This window comes from Echiichthys vipera, assembly GCF_963691815.1.
Source record: "Echiichthys vipera genome assembly, chromosome: 20".
NCBI classification, from domain to species: Eukaryota; Metazoa; Chordata; class Actinopteri; order Perciformes; family Trachinidae; genus Echiichthys; species Echiichthys vipera.
The window spans coordinates 7648031-7669481 of record NC_139845.1 but is presented as its reverse complement, the minus strand read 5'-3'; the positions used below and the strand labels follow the sequence as shown (position 1 = coordinate 7669481).

The following is a 21451-nucleotide window of genomic DNA, read 5'->3' as shown; positions in this document are numbered from 1 at the left end:
TAGATGAAAACCAGTCATCGAAAAAAAGGCTCAAAAGTGATGCAAATTGGTAGAAAACCTGAGAAATTTAATTAGATGAATAAGATAAGTACAAAGCTTTCTTTCCCCTTTCACTCCGCAGATGCACATGAATACAAGCTAACTTTCAAGCCAACCCAGAGAGATTCTGTAAGATCTAAAGATTTAAGCTTATATTAATAATTATTCATTCATTCATTCATTCATCTTCAACCGCTTGTTCCTGTCGGGGTCGCGAGGGGGCTGGAGCTGATCCCAGCTGACATCGAGCATGAGGCGGGATACACCCTGGACAGGACGCCAGTCTATTCGCAGGGCACATAGAGACGAACAGAGACAGACAACCATTCACACTTACGGGCAATTTTAGAGTCATCAAGTAACCTAACACGTGCACGCCTTTGGACTGTGGGAGGAATCCCGAGAACCCGGAGAAAACCTACGCAGACAAGGGGAGAACATGCAAACTCCACACAGAAGGGCCCCGGCCGGGATTCGAACAGGAACCCTCTTGTGGTGAGGCGACTTAATTAATAATAATAGGCTAATATTTTCTCTTTCTTATCACCGTCAAATGTATTTACTGTCAGGGCAAGCTTAATTAATGGTTGCACACTATGTTTCACAATCATTATGTAAATATGATACCCATGTAATTTCTTAGCACATTTCTCCATGCAAGTCAAAATGTATGTGGGCCTGCTCGTCTCTGTCGCACTCCATTTAAACACAAAGGTAAAATATGTGGTATACGTGCCTTATTAAAAGAAACACAACAAGAAACAGCAGTTATACTACGTTATTTCTAATAAATATGATCGAATGGATGAGCATATTTTGAAATTTCATCATGTGGGGGGTAAAAAAATCAGGGGAATTGAAACTCCAGGAGAAAGCAGGGAGAGAGAGAGAGAGGGAAATGAAAAGGGTTGGCGACCATCGGATGCATGTGTGATCAATTATCAGAATTAGATCATTTATATCACGTATTATATCATTTAGAATAGCTTATCTGTGTGACTCATGTGCAGCACATGGAAAAAACAGACCAGATGCCAAAACGATTGCTCCAGATTGCGAGCCATTCGGAAAAGAAGTGGGCAACGCTTCCAGGCACTTTGCGGCTATTTGCGGCGCTTCTGCCCCTGGTGTTAACCCACTGTTACTCAATAGAGCAAAACTGTGATGCAGTCACGGCTTTGCATATGTTGGCAGCATGTATCACACATCCACAAACATTTGCTGGGTGTTTATGTGTACACCACACCAAAAACTGACAGCCTTAGTTTGTCTCCTTTTTCTACTTTCTTGGATTTAAAACTCTGCCTTACAGGTAGCAAGTCTGGCCTCACACACAGCCAGTTTTGCTCAAGGTTATTTTGGCAAAAAATAGAATAAAATAGCACAAGAAAACACAAATACACCAGGAGAAAAACTGCACTTCATCTCCAAAATAACTGGAGTGTTTTGCACAGTGTATCTCAAACTGAAAAAGTCTAAAAGCATGTTACAGGAGATCTTCATATGCCCTATATGCTCCATAAACAGCATAGACGAGCACACAAACATTAACACGGGTTAACTGTGTACTGAAGTCAGCATCTATGTATCTTCTCAATCAGCATCTTCTACCCTGTGTGTCCACGCTGCCTGCACAGCAGCACGCTCAGCTCTGCAAATCATTGACAGGGCAAAAAAAAAGGAAAATTGCCCATGTTCACTCATGGACAAACCTCTTCATTTCAGGGGCAAGGGACACCATTTATCACGGCAAACAATTAGGATCTAACATCAGTCAGAGGGAAACGATTTGGCTAATGGTGACCGAGGAAAATGTGCTTATTATGCAGAGTAAATAACGCTCCAATAACCTGGGGAGGTCTATTAGTACACCGCCAGCAGGAGTAGGAATATTAAAAAAAAGACATCTAAGCCATCAACATTTCAGCACAACACTTTCTATGTGCTTCACACTCATTTTAAAATGACAGTGCATCAGCGAGCCGTGACATCATCAACATGCTGCAAGCAGAGATGGATAGAAAAAGAGTGAGAGAGGAGGAGAAGGTCATTTTTGCTGATGAGGATTGACAGCAGTGGCGGGCTGAATGCTCCCAGAGCTAAAACGCTCACCCGGCTGTCAGAGTGAGATCCCTGGGAACTGTTAAGGATCGGCTGTGTTGGACAGGAGCCATAACGAGACGACATGTGGCAGCGCCGGTTTAAATGCCCCGAGAAATACCAACAGATGAACTCAACTTGAATTAGCTAGCTGAGAAGGCCGTTGCATTTCCTGGAACGGTTAAAACACACAGGGGATGTGTTTCTTTCAGCTATTTAGCAAGTGGGGGGCTAGAGTATGAACAAAGGTTAGATTTATGTTTCGTTTCAAAGCACAAATAATAACAGCTTCTCTCAGCTACAGAAATCCAGACATGACGTTTTAATGATGCCCCTGTGAGTCCTGTGAATTCACTTGTCTCTCCCCGAGATGTTTCAGAGGTCAAGGTCAGAGGCATTTAGAGCTCATACACAATACGGTTGACTTAAAGTGTCCCTAATAAAGGGGTAACTCCAACACTGGCAGCAGCAAGGCACATAATCAACAAACAAGCAACTGCAGCTGAAAAAAAGAGTGGCAATATAGCTTAATAATAATGTTGAATAAATAAATACATTTAAATATTAATAGATACATTTTTAAAAAATAGAAGTAAATAAATACATTTAAAAATAAATAAATTAGATAATTAAACAGGGAAGTAAATAAATGAATACAAAGGCAAATAAAAAAAATATCAATGTTTGTCAAAAATGAATGCCTACATTTATCTTATCTTTTATTCATGTATTAAATTAATATGTAATGGCAGATTAATCTATTTTATCGAGTCATTTATCTATATATTATTTTTCGATTTTGGCAAATTCAGTCCTCCATACACGTGAAGTCATAGAAACAAATGTGTTGTTTGATCAAAGACTCAATTATACAAACTTATACTTACAGTCAACTAGACTGAAAGGAGACAATTTAATCACCATCATTCAAATTTAATAAAGTAACTGTGGGATTATGGCCTTTTGTTGAACTGAAGAAACCTAGAATTCATAAGACGTTTCACACAGGTGGCATTGAAAAGGAAGGTTTTTAAGAGGATGATGATGGGATTACGGATGGTGTTTACCTGTTGGTTGACCCGGCAGTGCGAGGGTCCATGGTGGATGAGAATGCGGACGATGTCCACGTCTCCCCGCCAGGCGGCCAAGTGCAGCGGGAAGCAGCCCTTGCTGTCAGCCACGTTTGTGGACGCCTCAAACTGGAGCAGCTTAAGTACAACTTCCCTGAGAGACACAGATATAGTCACAGTCAGGTCAATGTATCCACAGATCATTGTCAGTATTATATTTACAGTTTTGAACAAACACCACAATGCAACCCATCAACATACTGCGTAATTGTACTGAATACATACATCCAAGAATGAACCGTGATGAAAATGCTTGTGGGTTGCCTTTTCTTTTGTGACTCTGTGACCTTGGTGATATCTTTTTTTAAATACATTGATTGTGCATCATCTCATAGTCAGTGCTATTGACGCTTTCAAGCTTCACCTGAGTCTCATTACTCACTCTGCAGCATCAGCTTCACATTTGCTGGGAGCAAAAAACACAATTCTTAAAAGCAATTCTTACCTTTCTGGCATCTTTAAACTCTTCTTTTGTAATCTTAAAAGATGTGTAAATAAGTGTGTGGCACACTTAAATGTAAAAGAAATCCACCAGGTGTTAAAACTCAGAAAATATTCAATTGTCATATATAATTGTCATCCGTCGCTCGGTTTCACTTGGGCTGCTCATGCTGCGTTCCAGTGCCATGGGAAGTCCAAAGTTTTGGACCTCCAACTAGGCAAAGTGCACTGGAAAGCCTGTCAAAGTGGAACCTCCTACTAGCTAATTTGGAGGAGATTGACCCACCCAAAATTCACTTGTAGGAGCTTCCACTTAGACATTCCAGTGTACTTTCCCAATTTGGAGGTTCGAAACTTCGGACTTCCCATGGCACTTGAATTCAGCATTTCTCGCTCAACGCACGTGTCAGGGGAGGGAGCTTCAGAGTTCAGGCAGGGGGAAGAGGGTGGGACTTTTGAAGCTCTGAGTGCTCTAACTGACACATGCAAGAAAGGTAAGAATTGCTTTAAGTCATTTATTTGCCTGAGATGAGCTCTGCATTAAGACTTTTAGTAATCAAGTTGTCATAATTTAAGTCAAAATGTATCACGAACATTATCTTTACATTGACCCCTTCTTATTTCAACCAAACCCGTATTGTCTATTTTAATTATAACACCCTCAAGAGTAAAAGTAAAAATGATATGATGATGATTTGTCTCTGTTTGAAATTCAAAAAACAGGTTTACGTTTATCAACATGTTCATGTGAGTCTGAACTTTATATCTGTATTACTGTTTTTGCTTTAGAATTCACGCTTCCCTAGTCCATGCTGGCGTCCTATCTGCTTCTGCGATTCCTCCCCCACTGACTGGCCAGTGTGACGCGGTCAACAACAAGTTGGCACTTACATGAAGCACCGAACCAGGCTGAGGTCACGGAGGGATCGACAGTGTTACAGTGAGTGAATGATCAGTGCACCACCCAGTACAGGAAGTCATAATAGCACAATTCAACTGAAAATGATTAACTATTTAGAGAAAACAAACACTTCAGCTTTATAAAGTCCTCTCTATTACGCAAAATAGAGCAACAAATCACAGTGCCTGGGATTGTGATGGCAGCCTATTTCGCTGCTGCTCAGTGGTAATGTCAGCGACACTGTTCCATATTACCAAGTCTCCAGCTGTAGTCGTCACCTCTCTCTGTAGAGGAAAGGTGAAGTGCTTCATTTGCATTCAAAATATCAGGGAGAGAGAAGGGCAGAACGTCTCCAAGGAGCAGCACTGAGATGCTTAATGAACTGCTTTGTTAATTAATAATTTATTGTATTTTTTATTTAATTCACTTAGGTTTAAGTGGCAGCTGTGCAGCAAAATCATGCTGGGGAGGTACTGAGGATCAGATATGATCTCGCTAATTGGTAAATGGACTTATATAGCGCCTTTCTAGTCTTCTGACTACTCCAGGCGCTTTCACAGTGTTTGTCACATTCACCCATTCACACAGACATTCACACTGATGGCAGTGGACATCTACATACCATCTAATCTAATGTAACCATTCACACCACATTTACACACCCATGCTCAGCACGGGGAGCAATTCAGGGTTCGGTGTCTTGCCCAAGGACACTTCGACATGTGGACAGGGGGCGGTGGGGATCGGACTGCTAATCTCTCATATGGAGGACGACCCACTCTGCCTCTGAGCCACAGTCGCCCACAGTCGCCCTCATCTCTGCTTGCATCTCGAAAAGGCTTTTAATGTGATAAGAAAAAATATCTCATTAAACAACTGGAGTTCAGCCTGAACGACAAATCTCTGAATACAGAGCACTTCCTGTTGCCAGGTTTCTTCTGTCTGTATCTTAACTGCCAGTTCTCTCTTTACTCTCCCACCTAAACGTTAAATAATTCCTCTGGAGCTTTTTTTTTTTTTAAATTTCACTCTGAGGCTGCAGTTTTCTCTCCCTCTCACTCCAATCCCCTGTAGCTGATCTGAAGGAGGAAATCCACATAATGGCCCCCAAAACACAGTACTAATCCTTCAGTTCCGCCAAACTGGGATAGTGGTCAGGCGTGCAGCTAATCTAGGCTGTGTAACCGATTTCTCAGTGGGCCCAGGTGAAAGAAAGGAAGCTGCCCTGTAGCTCTGTGCAGATGCAGACGCGCAGAACAGTAGGTTCAGCTTTTACAGAAATATTTGCCAGACTGTTTTAATGTAAGGGGATAGCATTTTAAGTGCAATCAGCTTAATCTAAAGATGACCCTGTTTTTAATTTAAGGGACCTCTCATCTGAAGCCTTGTGGCCACTCAGATGAACTGAAATGTACTGCCACCAGTCATTACACAATACTGAAAAGTTGTCATTTCTTATTTATTCATTCAAATTGATCTAAAGAGGTCCCCTGCAGATGGATGGTCAGATTATTTAACTGATGGTTCACAAGTGTTTATTTTTGAGCAGAACAGATGATACCGTGGCTCCATCAAAACCTCAGACACCTTGAACACACTCTGAGTCTGAACACACCGTAAGAGCTATGGAATGAAACAAAACCAAAGTATTACCATCTTTGTAATAGCATGTTCAACAATAAATTATAATAAACGTATTCTATCACCTTAGCTGTAGTTGTTTCTACTATTCTACTGTATTAACTGCCATAACATATGTCATATTCACATTAGTAAAGCTATTATTGTAGTTATTATATTATTGTATTGTAGTACTTTTACTTTTGTGGGTGCTTGAATGTCTGGGACTATCTGTCTGTCTTTGTCTCTGTCTGTCTCTTTCTCTCTTTCTCTCTCCTTTTCTTCCTTCCCAACCGGTGCAGACAGATGTCCGTCCTCCACAGAGCTGGGTCTGTTCGACCTTTTTTTGCCTGTAAAAGGGAAGGTTTTCGTGGCCACTGTGTGCACAAGATTTCTGGATTATTACTGTTTTTAATAACTATAATAATTATTACTACTTTTTGTTAACAATAGTGCGACTTGACGTTGCTCATGGGGGGATTGTTGAGTCTATGTAAATAACAAATTAGTCATTAGTCATTAATGAATTGAATTGAATATCAATATAGTGTGTTTTTCACCTTTAACTATAAATGAATCCTCATTTACAATCATGAAGTGGCTTTTAATTATTTTAAAGTGGATTCTGTAATTTCCTCCATCACATATCGGCCCTGAAGTATCCAACATGTTTTAGCTTAATGACGACCTCAGGAGTTCAATAAACAAACATATTTGACTTAAAATCCGATATTTTAACTGTCATCTTGCAGCTTTAACTTCAAAATGTGTTATAAGTGAATATAAAATAATGAAATAATCAAATAACTTTCCCCTTCAGACGGACACACGCGTCCTGTATCGTCCCAAAACAGCGTTATTAGCTTAAATTAAACTGGTATAAAACGATGCAAAACAATAAAAAGACATCTCATTATGATTAAGCATTAAGCACCACATTAAAACCAAATGATGACAGACCTTGTTCGCTTATCGGCCAGGTGCTAAACGAACTTAATAGTAGTATTTTATTAACTTTTGGACTTTTAACAGACACTTAACTACCTGCAGCTTCGTTTAACACTTTCAAAATAAAAGCACCGACCTAAAGACAGGAAATGACGATGAAAAATAAACAATTTTTAAGAGATTGCTTATAAAATTAATAACTATCGAAACAACACATTATGGGAATATGCTGTGCCATAGTAAATGTCATTTATTATAATAATGTACCAAAGAACAATGTGAAAATGGGGCTGCTGGTAGTGAACCTACAAAGCTACAAGATATTTTGACTATGGCTTTAGATGACAAGGACACTTTTGGTGAAAATTCAGTGAAGAGTGCAACAAAACAAAAACTAGCAGTAGCATAAAATGCAGTGAAGAGCAGACCTGTAGCAGACCTGCTGTGTTGTGTTAGGGCTCAGTATTTCTGACACTTAGAGACTCAGGGTAGCTTGAAACAGAAATGAATGAGGACTTCCTCAGTGCTATATATTTTCATCAGGTTACTTTGGTCCCTAAAAACATTTGACTTTCTTTTTCCTCACTCCACAACATTGTTAGAAACCTTAAATTAGCGTTAAATGCCATGTTTTTCTCTTATTTTGTTACTGGTCACTTTGCAGGTGTCACTGATTGTTACCATGGAAACGTGGCTCTTAATTCTTGAGTTAGCACGGGGTAACGTTAGTTTAGCTAACTTTTTAGGCTTAAAAACAAGTGTTTGTATTGTTGTTTAATAGTCTAACTTGCATGAGACTCATGTTGAAGCACAATTAAGTCCAACACTACGGAGCAGTCCACTGAAATATCTTTGTTAAACCGGACCAACTCCAGAATCCCTGCGCTTTATGGTGCTTCGGTGTGGTTTATGCTAGCTCTACTGCCAGAAAGAAAACAGGTTTATCCAGGATGTCTCAATACATCATCTCTTTTATAAGTCATAGAGTTAACTTTTGTTATGATTTGACACTATAAATAAAATTGAATTGAATTGAATTTTATAAAAGAAACCTGTCCAAAATGTAGTTAACATATAGTATCTAAAAATAGATTTATAGTCATATATAGCTGAAAACCTACAGGACCTGGGAGGGATAAAAGGGAAAGCTAAATTATTCAAAACTACTTATATTCTTCATAAAATACATTTTGTCTTTCCTTGACAGGAGAAATATGAAAACAATCCACAGGAAAAAATAAACTTTCTGATTTTGTTTTTAATCCCTGGTTGCACAATTTACTATACACAATCTGCATTTTAATGCTGCAAAATGTGTCAGTTAATCTTTTAGTGGACCGACATAAAATATATTAAAGGAAATAAGCATAAGCACAAAATATTTGATGGTTTCAGAGTAAACATTTGACGCATGGCACTTGCACATACATAGTCTTGTGTGCAGCACTTTGATTTATGAATAACAGACTAATGACGGACAGAAACAAAGGATGTGCAGTGTTACCTGTGTCCATTGAGTGAAGCGTGATGTAAAGGTGTGTATCCCGTGCTGTCCGTGCAGTTGACATTCAGGCCCTTCCACATGCTGGAGAGAAAACAGAGATACATCAGAGTTAATCCTCAAAGTGAGATACAGTGATATATAGTTTCTTAGTCACACGTGACGGACTTGAACTATTTTTTGTTTTGATTTGTACCTCTCCTATCTGCTGTCATGCTGCACCTGCTGTGTTTTAGACCCAGGAAATGAAAAACCACACCCAGCCAATTAGGATTCACTTGTGTGTGCTAAGTGTGGGATAGGTAGAGGGGTGTGTATTTGTAACCAATCTCAGTGATATAAAAGTGAATTACAGTATAACAACAACTTGGACTAATAACTAGACCCTGGCCAGAATCAGAAGACACCAAATTCGTAGGGAGCCAATGTGTTGAGCGGCAATAATGAGGCGGGCACTGGAGTAACTGTTGAGTAGCCACTCTTGTATTTTTACAACAAATAAGAAATTGTTTTAATTTGTACAAAAATATAAAATAATGACCAAGATTACCACAAATAAAAGAATAGTGTGCACACTTAAATCAAGAGAAAATGCTATTTCTGAGCAGGTTTTGCAGAGATTTGTGTCTTTTAACTGTGTATTAAGTTACTATAATTACTCATTTATATACTGAGAAACAGATGCATACCTGCTGTGAGTTAATTGATTTATTAATTGTGGTGTTTCCTGTATTAGTAGTCATTTTTCCTTTCAAGCAAGTAATGGATATTGTGTCTTCAGTTGTTTCTTAACTCAAAATAGTTTTATTTGAATGTATTTTTGGGTCCCAAGGCGAGAAGTATAATTTATAATTCAGGGTTTAAGCCAGAAGAGCTTAAGTCCAATTCCATCAAATTGGCAAATAAAGAAAATGAGTGAGGTTGAATGTTTTAAACGCAAAAGGCTGAGCCTGCAAATAAAACCACACAACACAGAATCTCATAAGCATAGCCACATAATACACACACATAGAAAAAGACATGAACACATACTATTGCACAAATAGAGCCCAGGGTTTTCCCAGGACTATAATTATATGACCTCTCTTTTTCACATGAACTCCTCCAAGCGCGTTGGAGAGAAGTACTAATTAGTTGAATTCCTGTCTGAGCAGCTCTGGGATGAAAATCAGACTCAAGTAACTTGTAGAAGCGACTGTGTTATTTAAAATGAAGCACAACTCAACACAGCAGATTCTGACACGGAGAGCAAGGTCTCAGAATACAAATTTGCATCTCACAGTATCTTTTACTGAAACAGAAACCTGAGCTTGGGAATATTTCCTGTTTTTTTGCAGATCTTTTTAAATTAGTTCATTGCAATTTTTCTTTTTATTTCTATTTAAGGTGATTTAGTCTCTAAACAGCACTGTACGAATCAATGTATCTAATCAATCTAATCACATCTCTTATCTTGACTTAATCATTTTGGAGTACTGGGAAATAAAGATTTAAAAGCTTTCCATGTCTTTTTTATTTAATTATAGAACAGGTCGAGGGGCTATATAAATAATGTGAAAGTATAAAAACTCTCAGTCCACAGAGAAATGCACACAGGCCGCATTCAGAAACTGTGCCTTTAAACGAGCCGGCAGGACTTCTGGACAGATGTGATGTCACAACTTAAATATATATAAAGGTAGAAAGTGTCACTACAGAGCTGATACAGTCATTCCCTGGCTGCGATGACGGTGCAGAGACACAGATAGTGCAGATGCAGAAGACCCAGAGACACTGACCAATCAGAGCAGACTGAGCTTTTTCAGGGGGGGTCTTAAAAAGACAGGCACTAACAGGGAGCATTTAAGACAGAGGGTATGTATGTATAAGTATGAACCTGGAAATTAGCATGATATGGGACCTTCAAATATCAATACTTCCATTAATCCGTCATGATATTTACTGTATGTTCCTTTGTCTTCATGGCCGATATGTGATGGAGGAAATTACAGAATCCACTTTAAAATAATTATCCGTATGGAATCTATTGTAACAAATGCTGCTATTCTCCCATTAATTGACTGATTCTGTGCCTTGAGGCTGCTGCTGGCACACAGTTTGTGGAGGCAGCAGAACATTCACAGACTTTCACAGACATTAACACAATGGTGAAGGTCAGCGATGTTACGCAATGGGCGCATTCACACAAACACACAACTTAACGTGAATTAAAAGTGGCATTGAGGGCTGGCTGCACACACGCACACACACACGGATAACACAATGTGAATCGATCAATAGAGTCTGTAGCTAAGGATGCAGAACATTTCATTTTGCTGCATTCAATGCTGAACTAAAGACGACTGTGAAAGAAAGCAGGTGCCCTTAAATAAATTGAAATGTCCTAAAAGCTGCATTTTTATGCAAAAACCAAAATACTATGAAACCAGAAGCAACAGCAACTGAACACACCTTCACCAACAAAACAAGAGAAATACTCAACTGAAAAAAGCCCGTACACATATGCACCTTAATACGGTACATGTACACACATACAACATGTAACACACACAGAGGTCAGAGGGCGGGAGACCGCAGGCAGAGAGGCACAGTACAAGCTTGTTTATATTGGGTCAGCTAATCTCCACACACACTGCGAATGTATTTGTGTGTGTGTGTGTGTGTGTGTGTGTGTGTGTGTGTGTGTGTGTGTGTGTGTGTGTGTGTGTGTGTGTGTGTGTGTGTGTGTGTGTGTGTGTGTGTGTGTGTGTGTGTGTGTGTGTGTGTGTGTGTGTGTGTGTGTGTGTTCATATCGATCGTGCTGCACTGCTGACCCCTTTCAGTGCTGACCTACAGAACCAGTAGGCCGGCTTGTTAAAAAAGAGCAGACTGGCAGAGGGAGAACGGAAAGGGAGACAACAGACTGCAGGAAGCCAGATAAACGTGATGGAGGCAGAAACGAAGATGACGAGGGGTGAAATTAATGTTTCAACTGAACATATTAATAAATATATTTGGATTGATCTGATTTCCCCAGATCCACACATACCTACCATAAAAAACAAGAAGTGTTACCGAGTACAAATCTGTTGTATTTTATTATCAAACAATGGTAAATGTACGATACATAAACTAAGAAATATAGTCGGCATGCTTGCTGCTTAGGGAAATTAGCTGGCAGCCCCCTCGCTCTGACATCTCTCGGGGGCGGCAGTAGCTCAGTCCATATGTGACTTGGCTAGGAACCGTAGGGTTGCTGGTTTAAGTGACTGTGTGGACCATGTATGGAGCGTGGACTGGTGGCTGGAGAGGTGCCAGTTCATCTCCTGGGCACTGCCGAGGTGCTGTTGAGCAAGGCACCGAACCCCCAACTGCTCAGGGCGCCGGTCACTGGCAGCCCCCTCGCTCAAACATCTCTCCTTAGTTGCATGTATATAGGTCCTGTCTGTGCATGTGTGTGTATTTCGGGCCTGTGTGTGTAACATGATTAATAATAAGAGTGAAAAAATTCAATTTCCCCGTTGAGGGATAAATAAAGTAATTTTTCTTCTTCTTCTCTTCTTCTCTTAAGAAGTACACAGAGAATAAAGAGTAATATTGGGCAAAGGGAGACAGTAGTTTAGCTCAAACATTCAAATGCTGCTGTGTCAACGAACACATACAGACATTTTTTAAAAGCAAGTCTTGTTTCTGTCTTATTTCAAGATGTTAGCACTTATTTAAAGCACTTTCTTCACACAAGGGCCGTCTTTATAATACTGACAGTTATCTCATTTTAGGCCGAATACGTTACTTGTTTTAAGGAATAAGAAAATTGCTTGTCATTTTGGGAATTGCACTTACTTGCTTGATTTCCTGTAGTTCTAATTAGCTCCAGTCTAGCAGGTCGCACATGCTATGCTAATGCCATACAACAACAACAACAACAACAACAACAACAACAACAACAACAACTGACATAAAAAAATGGAACATTACAGATTACACGTGTGGCATTTAAAGGCTTAAGAGTTTCGGTCACTTCAATCACCAACATCGAGCCCTAAACCCAGAGAGCATCACACATGTATTTCTACAGCCTTTTATCACATATTTATTTGCTTTTTTTTCCTTTTCTTTTTACACATTTCCACCTTAAATGATCAATTTCCACTCAGTGCTTCTAATTCAATACCTCATTAATCACATAAAACTACTTGGATGGAAACACAGCTAATTTTCTAAAGACTCCCGTGAGCTGTTTTCTATATCTGATAGTTGTTCACTGAACAAACCCAACCTTGAACACGTACGCACGCACGCACGCACGCACGCACACACACACACGCACACACACACACTGTTACCTTCAAACAACCAATCTGTAAAGCAATTCATCAAAACCTTGCTGTACAAAGAGTCTTTCATGTGAGCAGCGCTCTGCACGGCCCCAAACACAATCCAGCTCTCCCACACGCCCGCAAATGCACCCTATTAATGCACAAACACTGCAGTCACAGCTCAAGTCGCTTAACCTTCATAAAAAACCTGCACAAACAAATATATGTGGACACTTTGTGGGGGAATGTGTACGTTTTGTACGCCGTGTGTAAGTGACAGCCAGAGGTGAGCCAGGTTTGTTTTTATTTCACTGTTACATATGTGTTGGGAGTGAAAGCAACAGTGGGTGTCACTACAAACACTTACTTTACCTTTCAGGAATAGGAATCAAATAACAACATTGAGCAAGACTTTTACGATACAATATTTTTGGAAAATACTTTAAGGTCCCATATGATGCTAATTTTCAGGTTCATACATGTATTTTGGGTTTCTACCAGAACATGTTTACATGTTTTAATGTAGAAAAATACATTCTTTTTATTATACTGTCTGTCTGAATATACCTGTATTCACTCTCTGTCTGACGCGCTTTATTTTAGCACCTGTCTCTTTAAGACCCCTCCTGAAGAAGCTGCTCTGATTGGCAGCTTGTCTGTGTCTCTCTGCACAGTCGGGGGAATAACTGTAACCGCACTGTAACAGCCCTTTCTACCTATATAATCTCCACTAATGATTTTATTTGTTCATCTCACTGTAACAGCGAAGAAAAAACAAATACCACACTTGGAATTACATCGGACGTGATCTTGGTTAAGCACTTGCTAACATGACCCGTTTTCTTATCTCAGCTGTTCATTTCTGCTCTGCCATGTTCCAACTCTAAATGAACAAACCCGGTGCCATATATCACGTCTCCATTGTTTTCGTAGCGTAATGCCAGTCAGCGGAGTTTAAATAGAATTAGTCGGAAACTTGTGATGAGATAACGGAGGAGAGGTGCTTCTGCAGGAATGAAAAGTCTTGGTGGATTACTCAAATATGCAGACGACGTCCTACCTAATTAACCTCAGGAGCTGCAGCGATAGAAAGCTCTGGTGAGAAAAGCTACAGTATCTGTGTGTGTGTGTGTGTGTGTGTGTGTGTGTGTGTGTGTGTGTGTGTACTACTACTAGAACCACACCACATATTTACATTAAAGTTTAATGTCGTGGTTTTGTGTTATTTCTCAGCTTCATGCAACACATATCAAGTGTTTTAATCTTATATCAGAGATGTCTGATTCAGGCTTTAACAGCTCTCAGTCTCAAAAGCTCCCTATCTCTTGCTGCGGACTCTTTTTCCGTTAAAGCACTAAAAGGTAAAGGGGTCAAACGTGATGAAAGGCCTCCCAGCAGGCGCAGCGATGCTGCCCTCTGTTTGAACCCTTCTTCAGTTACAGCATGGCAGTTTCTCCTCACCCCTACATCACTTAAGCACAGCCCACAGAGGACTGCACTGACATGATATAATATTAGAAGGACAAAGAAAGAAAAACCTGTTTATGCTAGGGTTAGATCCCATGTGATGCTCATTTTCAGGTTCATACTTGAATCTTTGGCTTCTACTAGAACATGTTTACGTGCTTTAATGTTTAAAAACATTATTTTTTCTCATACTGTCTGAATAAACCTGCATTAACCCTCTGTCTGAAACACTCGCCTGTCTCTTTAAGACCCTCTCTTGAAAAAGCCCAGTCTGCTCTGATAGGTCAGCATTTTCAGGTCTTCCGTATCTGTGCTTTGGCGTCTCTACGACATCATTGCATCCAGTAAACGACTGTAACCGCAAAGTGCCTGCACTTCCTGTAGGTAGTATATCAGTAGTTGTGACATCACAACCGTACAGAAGTCCTGACGGCTCTTTTTAAGGCTCAGTTTCTGAATACGGGTTGTGCGCATTTCTCTGTGGACTAAGCATTTAGATACTTTCACAGTATTTATATATCACCTCGACCTGCTTTGTTGTCAGTGCAGCTGGGGACTGTAATGGCACAGTCGCAGCACTTTCTACCTGCCATGCAATGCATATTTATACATTTGAAAAATGAACTCACACAATTTAAAAGGTCTCATCTAACTCATGAAATCCTTGCACAAGGTGAACTGCTGCCCTGAGGCCAGGAATTACACACCGCGCCCTTAGAGATATGGTTTCTAAATATGGGCTGTGTGCATTTCTTTGTGGAATGAGAGTTTTCATACTTTCACATTATTTATATAGCACCTCAATCTTCTTTATACCTAAAAAAAGACATGAAAATCACACATTTTACAATAGGGGACCTTTAAATCTTTAGTAGGTCAAAGTGCTATATAATTATAGCATAATCAAAGACATTGAAAGCTACAGTTTACAATAAGAGACATTTAAAATGTATTTCCTAAAAGTTATGATTTCTTAACACTGCATATCAAATGGGGATGTGTTTCCTCCAAACCTACAAACAGTCAGTTGACTTGTTGACTCGTGTTTTCACTGAAGACAAACGAGATCAAGTTGATATTCAACCTTGATAAAAAGTCTGGGGATGGAGGTTTTATAATAAAGTTATATACATCCCATTAGCAAAAACATTACCTCAAGCAATTTAAACATGTTGCTGCTCATCGAACAGGAGCTAAAATGACTCCCTGGCATCTTTTACCAGTAGTTTTGAAATAGAACGTGTAATGTCTTTCGAGTCGTAAACGATTTCTCATTTCTGGATGCAAACTTCTTGTTCTGCGTTACAGAGTGAAAGCCTTCATTTGCTGGTTCTCACCACGGATATTAAAGGTGGCATCATGTTGCAGCAAAGTTCAAGCTACATCAATGCGGAGCATTGTCTTCAAAGGGAAAAGAAACGAGGGAATCAGGAAAAACCTTTGTTGGATTTTTTTAAATTTGTGGAGGAGGAAAGTTAAGTTGAAATCCGTGCCACCTAATGAATTGCAAATTAAAGGTTGTTCCACAGAAACATACGGCTCAACAATAGCAATAACTTAACAGGAAATCAAAAAGGGAACCAATAAGAGGCGAGGTGTTTTCCGATATCAAAGCAGATAACACCAGACAGGAATTGGACTTGCTTCATTTCCTGTTTTCAGCAAGAAGCAGAAGAGATACCTGCTGATTAAGAGCAGTGTCGCAACAGCACAGAAACTGATATGACCTGCAGGGTGACGAAAAACACACACACACACACACACACACACACACAGATATACGGTCCATCCCCCATGATGCTTCAGGGCATGAATATCCTGCATTACACTCTTATACTTGAGCAGGTGTTGCAGCTATGGATAAGGTTAATATAATCATGTCAGTGTGTGTGTGTGTGTGTGTGTGTGTGTGTGTGTGTGTATGTGTGTGTGTGTGTGTATCATAGGTGAGAACAGCTCAACCTCAGAGAGACAATTATAGTGCAAGGTGTGTGTAAATTCCCAAAAGACCAATTACATTTTTGCACAGGAGTAGGAACCAATCACCTCCCTCCCTCTCTCTCTTTCTCTGTCTCTTCATGGTATTTCCCCTCTTTTTTTCTCAGCTTCTATTTTGCTTCTTTGGTACACCAATATAATCTATTAAAAAACAACTGTGCATATATTTGAAAATTAGCAGTACGAACATGAACACCCTGCACATACAGGAAGAGGGAGAGAGCAAACTACTTTAAAGATGAGTGTGTATACTCATGTACTGTGTAACAAACCAGCCACTCAAAAGGATACTCATGCTATAAATACGCCTTAGGCACACACACTTTCCCTGATATGCACACAGTGGCATGGCCAGAGCCTGACTGATATTGTTGTGTTTTAGAGCAAATACTAAAAGTGATTTTTGATTTATTTTTTAAAATCACATTCACTGTTGATAAACTCTATGATGGAATATTAGGGCCACTGTAGGTAAAAATAAATAAATAAATATGGAACTCGGGAGGGGGGGGGGGGGGTTATATTCCTTATATTGGAGATATTAAAGTGCTACATTTATGAGCAAAAACGCAAATGTATGAGAAAAAAACTCAGTTATTCTCTAAGATTACAAAGTCATAACTTTGCAAGAAAGAAAGAGAGAAATCCTGCGACATTGAAGTCACAGTTTTACGTACAGTAAATGCGGTTGTTTTGCCACAGCGCTTCACTTTGTCAGTATTGACATCTTGTGCTTTTGAAATTTACGACTTAAAACTCTGAACTTCAGAGTTTTTCTCTGAATACTGATAAAAGAAAAGAAAATAAATTGTCAAGATCACTCAGATTTCGATATTTAAGGCACTCTGTACACGACAAACACATGATACAGCCTGAGGGCTTGCACAGGTTACAGTGTGACCTCGACCACGACAGCAATCTCATTCTCACTTCATATTCCCATGACATCACACCTACGCAACTCAACAGGTAATCCTGCGCGCTGCATTCACAGAGAGGAGTTTCTGCTGCTTCATCTCTACACCAATTATAGTGACGGGTGAATCCACATGAGTCTTGCAGATACAGGGAAGAGAGAAAAAAACGGGTCCCAATACGTCAAAATAAATAGTCCCTTGAGTTTATGTCCATAAGACAGCTCTTATTAATATTTACAGATGCCATGAATATTTGAATATATTACTGAACAAACTTCTTTTTCAATTTTGCAGCACAAAAAAACCCAAAAAACAATTGAGACTCAATCTGCAGGATAAAGTGCTCAGCCGCTATTTGCCTGTGATCTCACCCTCCTCATCAGCTTCTGGCAAATCCCTAATTTGCTGAACTCATTCTTGTAAAATTGGCTTGTATGTTTTTTTGCATTTTTTGGAAAACTAACAGCTCTCCCTCGTTAGCGATTGTGTTGATTTAAATATGCTGTGGTAACCCCGCAGCATGGGACTCCATTCAACTTGCAAATCAGTAGTGCTGCCAGAGAAAAAAACATGAACAGCTAAAAAAAAATAATGAAACAAGTCTTTTTTTAGATCTCCCTTAAGTGGACATTCCTTCCAGTTTTCAACCCCCAAAATACAACATCATCGTGTTCGTGCTGTGCCGTGAGCGCAGAAAATGATAGCATCCTTGAATGTAAGACAAACATCCTGAACAAACATCCATCCTGGTGCAATAATCATATGCAGCTATATAAGTAAAAGGTGTATAGCTATTTTATTCTACTCTATTTGTATTTTTGTCTTGTTTTATTTTTATTTATCACTTGCTGCTGTAAAAAGTGAATTTCCCACAGTGTGGGATCAATGAAGTGCTTATCTTATCTTGAATATGCAGAGAGGCCGTTCGCTGCATAAATGCATAACTATAAATATGCAGAATGTATACGAATGAATATGCAGTGACAAAGTCAGTCAGTGACGAATGCCCTCTGAGGACCGAACATCAACCGACACGTTCAGCGGGTCAAGAGGCCACCGCTCCCATCACAGGAAGTCATTCATCTTCAGGTCAAACCGTCCTATGGTGCACAGCTGAACATGTTGAGTTGCTGTTAGGGTCAGCGGGTCAAACATACACACACACACACACACACACACACACACACACACACACACACAAACATACATTTGGTCACTGAACCCACTCTTTACTTGCACTCACCAATAATTAAAACAAGACACAAGTAATCGATAGCTGCACAACTCCCCGCCGGGAGGTTATTGATGACGTTTGAACATTGATCATTTGGTCGCCCTGAGGGAGAGAGCCCCTGGAAACACATTAAAGGTCAGTGGCATTACTTTTAAAGAACCCGAAAATGTATTTTCTTGTTCATAGAGGATTTTCTGCTGTTTTGACATTTAAAAAAAACAAAAAACAGGTGTTATGGTACTCTGAGTTTAAAATGTCCATAGATATGGGACAGGACGCACAGGTGTGGCGTTGGGGCTGTTGTTGGATCTGTATCCAGGTCAGTGAGATCAGACTGGTGAACCTGCAGTAATAAATGGGCTGCCCATCCCTCCACACTGTAGCGTAGAATACTAATGTCTGCGTTTGTCTTAGACTCATTTATTACTGCACTGCACCGTGCAACTGTGAACACACTCGTACACACACTTTACTGTGGCATTTACTGGCTCACTTAACACTCTGAGCTTTAATATGAAAGAGATATGATTAGACAATATATTATTATTAATTTTCACTTTTCATTCACCACTTTAACGAAGATGTCCATTAGCTCTGTGGGAAACACTGTACATAGACGCCCATACGCCCCTGGGCCCTGACCTTTGACCTCTGTCATGAACTGACACTTGATCGGCATGAAAGGGTGTGGTTCAGAGGAAGAAAGAGAAAGATGAAAGGCAGCGGAGAAGGAGAGCAAATGGATCTTATGCGACAAAATTCTTATCAACAGAGAACAGAAGAAAACAAAATTAAAAAAGAGATAGCCCGAGGGTTAGACAGCGGGATGATAGCTGCATCTGAAGACAGCTGAATACACTTACAAGACTTAAACAATCTGGCAGTTTGTCTCTCCGCCCACCTCCTTAAATAGAGATGGAAACATCCCTCCTCTGTCCTGAGCCGACTCTTCATACTCTGCACGAAACCATCTGAATACAGAATTCACATCAAACTGCAGCTTCTCCTCAGGAACAGAGAAACAAAGGATTGATGCAAGAGTTTGGCTGGAGCACTATAAACGGGCTTCATTTCAAAGCTTTTAACACAGTTGACTCTTGAACGCTCCCATGTGAATAACGGCTAAAGCTGAAATTATTTCTTCAACACAAACAAGAGAGTCATGAGAACTGCTTTCTTTATCGACAGTTACAGTAACCTTTGCTAAATATCAACTGTATCACTTTATTTACTTACAAAATTATACTTTTGCCACAACACAAGCTCGACATTTGCAAAAGTATATGCTTGCAATGAAAAACATGCATTTTATTTTTTATTTATTTTTCTATTAACCTTTATTTATACAGGTAAAATCGCATTGAGAGCCAGGGTCTCATTTGCAAGAGAGACCAAGAGATAGCCCTAATAGTCCAATCTGCATCACTTTGATGTCTAAAGACCGACTGACTCTGCAGCAGTTTGTTCATTATTACCTTAATTGGACAAATGCTGCCATCAATAAACCCAATGCTATGTTTAAAAGGCATTTTTAATTACTAACAAATGCCAAGTATACCACTAATGTAACACCTCTTTAAATGTTAGTTAAATAAGTAACTTCTCCAATAAAATACTCGCTTAGGTTTCCTAGATATTTGCTTTTTTACAAAAGAATCCTGTGAAGAATGAAATCATAAAAAATATTATATCTTTTGTCTGATTTTCATGTAGGCCTACATGTATAAACAAGATAGTGATTATGTTTTGTACAACCTTAACCTTTGTAAAACCGCAGGTAAAGACCTGGAGTAACATGTATCATGAAAAAGACAGCATGAGAGAGAAGCATGAAGGTCGACAAACCTGGCCGAACATGGTCTCTTTAAAAGACACAGCGAACACAAGACCGGTGGACACAACACAAGAGACAGGCAGAGACAGCGAAGGAGGCAGACAACATTGCCTCCACTCGATTTCATCAAACTGAGAGAAGTGGAGGTGAAGAAATGGCCGCCGTCTGCTTCACCGCTGCCGCTATTGATTTACGCTGCAGCCTTCCCAATCAGTCACAATCTGGAGAGCTACAAACAATCTGTAAGTGCGTGTAGGAACTCTACGCGTGTCTTCCTAAGGCAATTCTCCTCACAGTAAGTAAGTGACAGAAAGCCTTAGATCTTCACTTTACAACAGCCAGCCGCAAATCCAGCTGGCCGAGCATCGATTTAGCCCAGACCTGAAGCATTAAAGGCTTGGAAACGTCAGGTCTGGATCTCAATCCAAATGGGAAAAGTAATCCATAGAGTGAGCTGAAACAATCGATGCATTTATACTGTAGATCTAGTGAGGAGAACTCCAGTCGACTTCTTAAAGGTCCCATATTGTAAAAAGTGGGATGTCAACTATCAAAGCGGTCAGTCCACAGAGAAATGCACACAGCCTGTATTCAGAAACTGTGCCTTTAAGCAAGACATCAGGACTGTACAGTTGTGATGTCCCAACTATACTATATGTAAGTAGAAAGCGCAGCTACAGCGCTGTTACAGTCATTCCCCGCCTGCAATGGCATGCAGAGACGCAGGATAGGCTGACCAATCAGAGCAGACTGGGTTTTTTCGAGACAGGGTCTTAAAGAGACAGGTGCTAAAATAGTGTTTCAGACAGAGGGTGAATACAGGGATACATCGGACAGTCAGTATGAGAGAAATAATGTGTTTTTTTCACATTAAAGCATTTAAACATGTTCTAGTAGAAACCCAAAATACAAGATAAGCCCAATATTGGACAATTAAACTGTTGCTGGTTAATGTGGCCCGGGAATGGGAAGTTTGGGGTCCCCTGCTAAAGCTGCAGCCCCTGCGAGCCGACTCCGCATAAG

General features: G+C 39.9%; 1 protein-coding gene across 4 annotated transcripts in view; it reads right to left on the bottom strand.

The window, feature by feature from the left end:
- anks1b (ankyrin repeat and sterile alpha motif domain containing 1B) overlaps positions 1-21451 on the bottom strand; it is a 228943-nt gene that overhangs the window by 161675 nt on the left and 45817 nt on the right. For all 4 annotated transcript variants that reach the window (XM_083935409.1, XM_083935411.1, XM_083935410.1 and 1 more), the window contains exons 2-3: positions 8684-8764; positions 3207-3363 (exon numbers count right to left, since the gene is read on the bottom strand). In XM_083935409.1, the coding sequence (XP_083791535.1) occupies positions 3207-3363; positions 8684-8764 (238 nt within the window). The remainder of the gene's footprint in view (positions 1-3206; positions 3364-8683; positions 8765-21451) is intronic.